Source organism: Scomber japonicus, chromosome 9, assembly GCF_027409825.1.
Source record: "Scomber japonicus isolate fScoJap1 chromosome 9, fScoJap1.pri, whole genome shotgun sequence".
Classification (NCBI taxonomy): domain Eukaryota; kingdom Metazoa; phylum Chordata; class Actinopteri; order Scombriformes; family Scombridae; genus Scomber; species Scomber japonicus.
In genome coordinates, this window is record NC_070586.1 from 6,768,206 (window position 1) to 6,778,808 (window position 10,603).

General features: G+C 45.9%; 1 protein-coding gene across 1 annotated transcript in view; it reads left to right on the forward strand.

Annotated features, from left to right (window-relative positions):
* The window catches only part of fras1 (Fraser extracellular matrix complex subunit 1), a 274,524-nt gene that overhangs the window by 55,396 nt on the left and 208,525 nt on the right, over window positions 1–10,603 (forward strand). The window contains 3 exon segments of the mRNA XM_053325459.1: window positions 6,212–6,240; window positions 6,242–6,373; window positions 9,845–9,983. Of these exon segments, the coding sequence (XP_053181434.1) occupies window positions 6,212–6,240; window positions 6,242–6,373; window positions 9,845–9,983 (300 nt within the window).

A 10,603-nucleotide genomic window follows, 5' to 3' on the forward strand; every position in this document is an offset into this window, starting at 1 on the left:
TTCTGTACTTTTTTTTTTAACCAGCTGTAAGCGTTGTATTAGCTCAGATAATTAAAAGGAGTAATCACAGCTCAATCAGGTGCAAACAGTGTGTCTTTGTTTGACGAGTGTGTGCGTGTGTTGAGCTTGTTCTGTCTCTCAGATACGACGGAGCGCTACAGCTGTCGGTCGCCACGCTGCACTGAGCTTTTTTAGGTTGGAGGGAGGAAGTCGTGGGAGTTTCTGAAATGAGATTCTTTTTAAAGACGTGTTTAGAGTTTTGAAAAGTGAAGCAGCTTTCATAAGAATCTAGAGAATAATAAGAGTGGCTCTGCAGGATTGATGCTTTCCTACATTTAGATTCATACATCAGAAGTGTACTGTAGTGAAAACATCTTCCAGCGCTCCTCTATGACATTTTTAAAAATTGCCCCCGAGCGTTGAGCTTTAGCCCTCTGAACTGGGTTTGTGCTCATTTAATAGCTTGTTCCCTTTCCCTTTTTCCTTTCTTCATCCTCCCTTCCTTCCTTCCTCCCTTCCTTCCTTCCGTCCTACCTCCCTTCCTTCTGTCTTTCTTTCTTCCTTCCTTCTGTCTTTCTTTCTTCCTTCCTTCCGTCTTTCCTTCCTACCTCCCTTCCTTCTGTCTTTCTTCCTTCCTTCTCTCCTTCCTTCCTTCCTTCCTTCCTCCCTCCTTCCCTTCTGTCCATCCTTCCTACCTCCCTTCTTTCTGTCCTTCCTTCCTTCCTTTCTACCTCCCTTCATTCTGTCTTTCTTTCTTTCCTTCTCTCCTTCCTTCCTCCCTCCTTCCTTCCGTCCTACCTCCCTTCCTTCCTTCCGTCCTACCTCCCTTCCTTCCTTCCGTCCTACCTCCCTTCCTTCTGTCTTTCTTTCTTCCTTCCTTCCGTTCTTCCTTCCTACCTCCCTTCCTTCTGTCTTTCTTTCCTTCCTTCTCTCCTTCCTTCCTTCCTTCCTTCCTTCCTCCCTCCTTCCCTTCCGTCCATCCTTCCTACCTCCCTTCCTTCTGTCCTTCCTTCCTTCTTCCAGCGCTCCTCTATGACATTTTTAAAAATTGCCCCGAGTGTTGAGCTTTAGCCCTCTGAACTGGGGTTGTGCTCATTTAATAGCTTGTTCCCTTTCCTTTTTCCTTTCCTTCATCCTCCTTCCTACCTTCCTTCCTTCCGTCCTTCCGTCCTACCTCCCTTCCTTCTGTCTTTCTTTCTTCCTTCCTTCCTTCCGTCCTTCCTTCCTACCTCCTTCCTTCTGTCTTTCTTCCTTCCTTCTCTCCTTCCTTCTTCCTTCCTTCCTCCCTCCTTCCCCTCCGTCCATCCTTCCTACCTCCCTTCCTTCTGTCCTTCCTTCCTTCCTTTCTACCTCCCTTCCTTCTGTCCTTCCTTCCTTCTTCCAGCGCTCCTCTATGACATTTTTAAAAATAGCCCCGAGTGTTGAGCTTTAGACCTCTGAACTGGGGTTGTGCTCATTTAATAGCTTTTTCCCTTTCCCTTTTTCCTTTCCTTCATCCTCCCTTCCATCCTACCTCCCTTCCTTCCTTCCGTCCTACCTCCTTCCTTCCTTCCGTCCTACCTCCCTTCCTTCTGTCTTTCTTTCTTCCTTCCTTCCGTCCTCCCTTCCTTCTGTCTTTCTTTCCTTCCTTCTCTCCTTCCTTCCTTCCTTCCTTCCTCCCTCCTTCCCTTCGTCCTTCCTTCCTACCTCCATTCCTTCTGTCCTTCCTTCCTTCTTCCAGCGCTCCTCTATGACATTTTTAAAAATTGCCCCGAGCGTTGAGCTTTAGCCCTCTGTAAACTGGGGTTGTGCTCATTTAATAGCTTTTTAGTTTTTTTTAGTTTTCTCCTCCAGAGCTTGAAAAACAGTGACTGGTTTGTAACATGTCAGCTGCAGTCAGATATCATATCAGCTCTCTGGAAGACTGTAAGCTTGAAAGTGCTTTAACTTGTTTGTGTTGATTTAATCCAGGTAATAAATCTAGTTTACACTCTCACTATATGCTCTATGAATAATGATTTGTAAATGCCAGCTGGGATCTGGTGTGGGCAGCGAAAAGCATTTAAAGGTTTCATCAGAGGAGCTGTTGGCTGACGGGAGTGAAGACGAGCAAATTCATACACTCAAAAAGTCCCAGTAGGGAACATTTCAGCGAGTAGAAACTTCTCCACTGGCTGCTAACACGCTCTGACTGTCGAAGCAAATGTACCAGATGGAATTTAATATGTGTGTGGTTCCGCAAAGTAAAATCTGCCTCGCCTCCGCTAACTGAGTTTCATTGCCAAAGTCAAATCAGTTGGAGAGAATTTACATAAAATTAAATGTCAGAATATGAGAGAGGGAGGGAGGGGAGGGAGGGAGAGAGGGAGGGAGGGAGGGAGGGGAGGGAGGGAGAGAGAGAGAGAGAGAGAGAGAGAGAGAGAGAAGAGAGAGAGAGAGAGAGAGAGAGAGAGAGAGAGAGAGAGAGAGAGAGAGAGAGAGAGAGAGAGAGAGAGAGAGAGAGAGAGAGAGAGAGAGAGAGAGAGAGAGAGAGAGAGAGAGAGAGAGAGAGAGAGGAGAGAGAGAGAGAGAGAGAGAGAGAGAGAGAGAGAGAGAGGAGGGAGGGAGGGGAGGGAGGGAGGGAGGGGAGGGAGAGAGAGAGAGAGAGAGAGAGAGCGATATCTTCAAGTGGGGCTCACATTCAACAACAGTGTCTGTCCAGATGTATTGGATAAAATTAGCATGAAATTGAATGTCAGAGTGTGTGTGTGTGTGTGTGTGTGTGTGTGTGTGTGTGTGTGTGTGTGTGTGTGTGTGTGTCTTTCTCCAGTCTGCAGTAGTACACATTCAATCTCTTTTTTTCCCCATCCAATATCCAGCTTGTTGCCGTAGCTACAAACCTTGTAAATGTAAACGTATACTGAACTGTGTGTGTTGACCAGTGTGTGTTGACCAGTGTGTGTGTTGACCTGTGTGTGTTGAACTGTGTGTGTTGACCTGTGTGTGTTGACCTGTGTGTGTTGACCTGTGTGTGTTGACCTGTGTGTGTTGACCTGTGTGTGTTGCAGTGTGTGTGTTGACCAGTGTGTTGAACTGTGTGTGTTGACCTGTGTGTGTTGAACTGTGTGTGTTGAACTGTGTGTGTTGACCTGTGTGTGTTGACCAGTGTGTGTTGCAGTGTGTGTGTTGACCTGTGTGTGTTGACCTGTGTGTGTTGACCTGTGTGTGTTTGACCAGTGTGTGTTGCAGTGTGTGTGTTGACCAGTGTGTGTTGACCTGTGTGTGTTGACCAGTGTGTGTTGACCTGTGTGTGTTGACCTGTGTGTGTTGACCAGTGTGTGTGTTGACCAGTGTGTGTGTTGACCTGTGTGTGTTGACCAGTGTGTGTGTTGACCAGTGTGTGTTGACCAGTGTGTGTTGACCTGTGTGTGTTGACCTGTGTGTGTTGACCTGTGTGTGTTGAACTGTGTGTGTTGACCTGTGTGTGTTGCAGTGTGTGTGTTGACCAGTGTGTGTTGACCTGTGTGTGTTGACCAGTGTGTGTGTTGCACTGTGTGTGTTGAACTGTGTGTGTTGACCTGTGTGTGTTGCAGTGTGTGTGTTGACCAGTGTGTGTTGACCTGTGTGTGTTGACCAGTGTGTGTTGACCTGTGTGTGTTGACCTGTGTGTGTTGCAGTGTGTGTGTTGACCTGTGTGTGTTGACCAGTGTGTGTTGACCTGTGTGTGTTGACCTGTGTGTGTTGCAGTGTTTGTGTTGCAGTGTGTGTGTTGCAGTGTGTGTGTTGACCAGTGTGTGTGTTGACCAGTGTGTGTGTTGCAGTGTGTGTGTTGACCAGTGTGTGTTGCAGTGTGTGTTGTTGACCTGTGTGTGTTGCAGTGTGTGTGTTGACCAGTGTGTGTTGCAGTGTGTGTGTTGCAGTGTGTGTGTTGACCAGTGTGTGTGTTGACCAGTGTGTGTGTTGACCTGTGTGTGTGTTGACCAGTGTGTGTGTTGACCAGTGGTGTGTGTTGCAGTGTGTGTGTTGACCTGTGTGTGTTGCAGTGTGTGTGTTGACCAGTGTGTGTTGCAGTGTGTGTGTTGCAGTGTGTGTGTTGACCAGTGTGTGTGTTGACCAGTGTGTGTGTTGACCAGTGTGTGTGTTGACCAGTGTGTGTGTTGACCTGTGTGTGTTGCAGTGTGTGTGTTGACCAGTGTGTGTTGCAGTGTGTGTGTTGCAGTGTGTGTGTTGACCAGTGTGTGTGTTGACCAGTGTGTGTGTTGACCAGTGTGTGTGTTGACCAGTGTGTGTGTTGACCAGTGTGTGTGTGTTGACCAGTGTGTGTGTTGACCTGTGTGTGTTGCAGTGTGTGTGTTGACCAGTGTGTGTTGCAGTGTGTGTGTTGACCTGTGTGTGTTGAACTGTGTGTGTTGACCTGTGTGTGTGTTGACCTGTGTGTGTTGCAGTGTGTGTGTTGACCAGTGTGTGTTGCAGTGTGTGTGTTGCAGTGTGTGTGTTGACCAGTGTGTGTGTTGACCAGTGTGTGTGTTGACCAGTGTGTGTGTTGACCAGTGTGTGTGTTGACCTGTGTGTGTTGACCTGTGTGTGTTGCAGTGTGTGTGTTGACCAGTGTGTGTTGCAGTGTGTGTGTTGACCTGGTGGTGTGTTGACCAGTGTGTGTGTTGACCAGTGTGTGTGTTGACCTGTGGTGTGTTGACCTGTGTGTGTTGACCAGTGTGTGTGTTGACCAGTGTGTGTGTTGACCTGTGTGTGTTGACCTGTGTGTGGTGACCTGTGTGTGTTGCAGTGTGTGTGTTGCAGTGTGTGTGTTCACCTGTGTGTGTTGACCAGTGTGTGTTGAACTGTGTGTGTTGACCTGTGTGTGTTCACCTGTGTGTGTTGACCTGTGTGTGTTGCAGTGTGTGTGTTGCAGTGTGTGTGTTGCAGTGTGTGTGTTCACCTGTGTGTGTTGACCTGTGTGTGTTGCAGTGTGTGTGTTGCAGTGTGTGTGTTGCAGTGTGTTGTGTTGACCTGTGTGTGTTGACCAGTGTGTGTTGACCTGTGTGTGTTGACCTGTGTGTGTTGACCTGTGTGTGTTGCAGTGTGTGTGTTGACCTGTGTGTGTTCACCTGTGTGTGTTGCAGTGTGTGTGTTGACCTGTGTGTGTTGCAGTGTGTGTGTTTGCAGTGTGTGTTGACCTGTGTGTGTTGCAGTGTGTGTGTTGACCTGTGTGTGTTGACCTGTGTGTGTTGCAGTGTGTGTGTTGCAGTGTGTGTGTTGCAGTGTGTGTGTTGACCTGTGTGTGTTGACCTGTGTGTGTTGCAGTGTGTGTGTTGCAGTGTGTGTGTTGACCTGTGTGTGTTGACTTGTGTGTGTGTTGCAGTGTGTGTGTTGACCTGTGTGTGTTGACCTGTGTGTGTTGACCTGTGTGTGTTGACCTGTGTGTGTTGCAGTGTGTGTGTTGACCTGTGTGTGTTGACCTGTGTGTGTTGCAGTGTGTGTGTTGCAGTGTGTGTGTTGCAGTGTGTGTGTTGACCTGTGTGTGTTGACCTGTGTGTGTTGCAGTGTGTGTGTTGCAGTGTGTGTGTTGACCTGTGTGTGTTGACTTGTGTGTGTGTTGCAGTGTGTGTGTTGACCTGTGTGTGTTGCAGTGTGTGTGTGTTGACCAGTGTGTGTTGACCTGTGTGTGTGTTGACCAGTGTGTGTTGACCAGTGTGTGTTGACCTGTGTGTGTTGACCAGTGTGTGTTGACCAGTGGTGTGTTGACCAGTGTGTGTTGACCTGTGTGTGTTGCAGTGTGTGTTGTTGACCAGTGTGTGTTGCAGTGTGTGTGTTGACCTGTGTGTGTTGACCTGTGTGTGTTGCAGTGTGTGTGTTGACCAGTGTGTGTTGACCTGTGTGTGTTGCAGTGTGTGTGTTGACCAGTGTGTGTTGACCTGTGTGTGTTGACCTGTGTGTGTTGCAGTGTGTGTGTTGACCAGTGTGTGTTTGACCTGTGTGTGTTGCAGTGTGTGTGTTGACCTGTGTGTGTTGACCTGTGTGTGTTGACCTGTGTGTGTTGACCTGTGTGTGTTGACCTGTGTGTGTTGCAGTGTGTGTGTTGACCTGTGTGTGTTGACCTGTGTGTGTTGACCTGTGTGTGTTGACCTGTGTGTGTTGACCAGTGTGTGTTGAACTGTGTGTGTTGACCTGTGTGTGTTGACCTGTGTGTGTTGACCTGTGTGTGTTGACCTGTGTGTGTTGACCTGTGTGTGTTGACCTGTGTGTGTTGCAGTGCCGTGTCACGCTGACTGTCTGTCGTGTTCGGAGGACTCCTGAACACTGTGAGAGCTGCAGAGACCCCAAGGCCTTCCTCCATCATGGCCGCTGTCTGTCCGCCTGTCCAACCGGCTTCTTCTCCGAGGGCCGAGCATGCACAGGTAAGATCAGCTGTTTAATTATATATGAACATTAAAATTACTTCTCAAAATTGCTTTTTAACTTGGAACTATCTTGCTGTAGTAATGCAGATGAGACCTATAATTTTAATCTATTATAAGATAAGATCAGATATTCCTTTATTAGTCCACAAAGTTGTAAATGATGTCATATTTTCCTGTTGAGCCTCTCGAAGCGTTGCATCATGGTCTTTGTAGTCCAAACACCACTATCTTCAGTTTGATGAACCTTTGTGTCGTCCTCCCGAGTCAAATTGACCCCGTCTGTTTTGACTCTTCAGTCCTTCCTTCCTTCCTTCCTTCCTTCCTTCCTTCTTCCTTCCTTCCTTCCTTCCTTCCGTCCTTCCTTCCTTTCTTCTGCCTTCCTTCTTTCCTTCCTTCCTTCCTATCTTCCTTTCTTCTTCCATCATTCCCTTCTGTCTTCTTTTCCTTGTCTCTTTCTTTCCTCCCCCCTTCCTTCCTCCTTTCCTTCCTACTTTCCTTCCTCCTTTCCTTCCTCCTTTCCTCCTTTCCTTCCTCCTTTCCTCCTTTCCTTCTTTCTTTCCTTCTTTCTTCCTCCTTTCCTGTCCTCTTCCTTCCTACCTTCCTTCCTCCCTTCCTTCCTTCTACCTGCCTCCTTTCCTTCCTTCCTTCCTCTTCATTTCTTCCTTCCTTCCTTCCTCCTTTATGTCCTTCTTCTCCCTTCCTCCCTCCTTTCCTTCTTCCTTCCTCCCTCCCTTCCTTCCTCCTTTCTTCCTCCCTCCCTTCCTTGACTTGTTAAGCATATATGCACCACATATATAAGTATTTAAATATAAAAGAGACACACACTTCTCTTATAAAGCAACATTAAGCAGTACTTTCTGAACCCTGTGCAGAACTTCAACAATGTATGTATGCATATATATAAATAAATCTAAATGTAATAAGAAACCCCCTCATACTTAATTTAAGGTGCATCTTTCCTTGAGGAGAAATATTTATTGAACATCATAAACTTAGAGGAACTAAATTTAAAGAAGAAGTTAACCACAGAGCTCCAGCAGCTGAAAATAGATTAAACCTTTGGCTCGGCTGCAGCATCTCATCAAGCTCGCTGTAAAATATGAGACTTTAACTGTGTGTGTGTGTGTGTGTGTGTGTGTGTGTAGGTGTGTAGGTAGGTGTGTGTGTGTGTTTTTTGCATATATAAGTCTTGCAGAAAGCAGTCACACACACACACACACACACACACACACACACACACACAGCACCTTGACCGTGCGTTGACCCGAGACAGACTTAATCTTTTTACTGCGGTGGGATTCCCGTCCTACTGACCTTTTCTCCTCTTCTTCTCTTCTTCTCTCTTCCTCTTCTTCTTCTCTCTCTCCTCCTTGTGAGTCAGACATTTACAGCTCACAGCTATTCACGAAGCCGTAAACACCAAACTCCTCGACGCTGTAAAGCTATCAGACGCAGATAAAGGTATTAAGTTTAGAAGCTAGCGGCTCCACTCAGGAAGCTCTGGTTGTTGAATGTTAGGATGGGATATAAGTTTACTGCCTCACACTAACATTAGAAGTCTATTTTAACCTGTAACATAATGTTCAGGGTCTAATTTGACCCGGTGTTATATTTAAGAGAAGAAAATACGACTTAACAACGTTTCTGTTAGGTATACGTTTGATTATTTTTCCTAAAATGACCCAAAATATACAAAAAAATGTAACTTTTAAAATATTTTAGTGCAGCTGATGAAAATTTTTGAGTCATATTTATTAAAAACTTCATGTGAGCCAGATCATTAAAAAGAAGGATGGAAGTGAAGGAAGGAAGGAAGGAAGGAAGGAAGGAAGGAAGGAAGGAAGGAAGGAAGGAAGGAAGGAAGGAAGGAAGGAAGGAAGGGAGGAAGGAAGGAAGGAAGGAAGGGAAGAGGGGAGAAAGGAAGGAAGGAAAGAAGGACAGATGAAAAGGAAGAAAGAAGGACAGCTGGAAGGAAGGAAGGAAGGAAGTTAGGAAAATAAGACAGGAAGGAATGAAGGAAAGATAGAAGGAAAGAAAGAGGGAAGGAAGGAAGGAAGGAAAGAAGGACAGCTGTAAAGAAGGAAGGAAGGATGGATAGATGGAAGGAAGGAAAGAAGGAAGGAAGGAATGAAGGAAAGACGGAAGGAAGGAAGGAAGGAAGGAAGGAAAAGAAGATAGGAAGGCAGGAAGGAAAATAGGAAAAGACAGGAAAGAAGGAGGTAAGGAAAGGAAGGAAGGAAAGAGGGGACAAAGGAAAGAAGGAAGGAAAAAGACAGGAAGGAATGACCCCTCGGCGGGCCGGTTCTGGCCTACGAGCCTCATGTTTGACATCCTTACTGTAGTCTGTCAATCTCCAAATCTCTTCTTTCTTATCTGTCCATCACATCACATCACCATCATCATCATCATCATCATCATCATCATCATCATCATCATCATCCTCTCCTCTCTCACTCTGTGAGGTTTTTAAAGAATATTTAGTTTATTTTTATTTTTTAGTCTCTAATCTTCAGATTTCTTATTAAATAACATCACTAGTCTCCTTATTGAATTTCCTCTCTGTTTTATTATTATTATTATTGTCATCGCCATGGAGACGCCTTTAAGTTGATTATATTTCACCGAACTGAGACGCAACAGCAGAATACATTCAATCAGAATATTGGTGTGAACCGATGCGTTACTTCTTCCTCAGTGTAATATAATATATATATATATATAATATAATATAATATAATATATATATAATATAATATAATATAATATAATATAATATAATATAATAGAGTTCATCTCATCAGTGAGGCTTAAATAATAATAATACTCTGTACGTCAATATATTTCCTTAAATCTGCTCTATAACCTCCTGTCATACTGTTCAGGGTCTAATTTGACCCAGTTTTATGTTATTAAAGAAGCATTTTTAGCATTTTTGTCCAGTTTTGACCCATATTCATCAGAAAACTCTAAAACCAACATAAAACAAAAGGAAGGAAGGAAGGGAGGAAAAGAAAGGAAAGGGAAGGAGGGAGAAAGGAAGGGAGGAAAGAAGGAAGGAAGGAAGGAAGGGAAGAAGGAAGGAAGGAAAAGAGGGAGGAAGGAAGGAAGGCAGGCAGGAAAAGAAGACAGGAAGGAAAGTGGGCCAGATCCGACCCCTCGGCGGGCCGGTTCTGGCCCACGAGCCTCATGTTTAGCATCCTTACTGTCGTCTCTGAATCTCCAAATCTCCTCTTTTTAATCTCTCCATCACATCATCATCATCATCATCATCATCATCATCATCCTCTCCTCTCCTCTTTTTTCTCCTTCTATCTCTTTCTCACTCTGAGTGTCTGAGAGGTTTTAGTTACTTGTGTTACTTGAGTTTCATTTTTAAATTCAAATTTCCTTCAAAACTGATTTTTTTTAATGAACTGACAGTCAGAGCCTCTCCCTCTCTCTTCTCCTCCTCCTCCCTTCTTCTCCTCCTCCTCCGCAGCTTGCACTCATCCTGCTCCACCTGCTCCAGCAGCTGGGACTGTCAGACCTGCAGCTCTGCGTTTCCTCTGCTGAGCGCTGATAGTGGCCAATGTCTGACTTCCTGTCCTGCCGGTTCCTACCAGCACGATCACACACGATGCCGCCGTGAGTACTCCACCCCTTTCTGCTCACTCTTCTTTTCTTTTCTTTTTTTTACCCTCTGGATGCCGTGATGGTGTTTTGGTTCAAATTAAACCTGTAATAGGATCCATGTAATGTTGAGGAGAAAGGAAACTTCAGCACTTCAGTCAGTTTAGTTAAATTTGGGTTCAGATGAATTAGAGGAGGTTATTTTATATGATGCTTGTTAACCCTCCTGTTGTCCTCGAGTCAAGGAAGGAAGGAAGAAGGAAGGGAAGGTGGGAGGGAGGGAGGAAGAAAGAAGGGAAGGAGGGAGGAAGGGAGGAAGAAGGAAGGGAAGGAGGAAGGAAGGTAAGAGGAAGGGAGGAAAGAAGGAGTGAGTACGAGAAGAAGGAGGGAAGGGAGGGAGGAAGGAAGGAAGGAAAGGGAGAAGGAAGCTAAGAGGAAGGGAGGAAAGAAGGAATGAGGACGGGAAGGAAGAAGGGAAGGGAGGGAAGGAAGGGAAGGGAGGGAAGGAAGGTCGGAGGGAGGAAGGAGGGAAGGGGAAGGAGGGAGGAAGGTAGGAGGGAGGGAGGAAAAGGAAGGAGGAAGGAAGGAGGGAAGGAAGGAAGGAAGGAGGAGGGAGGGAGGGAGGAAGGAGGGAG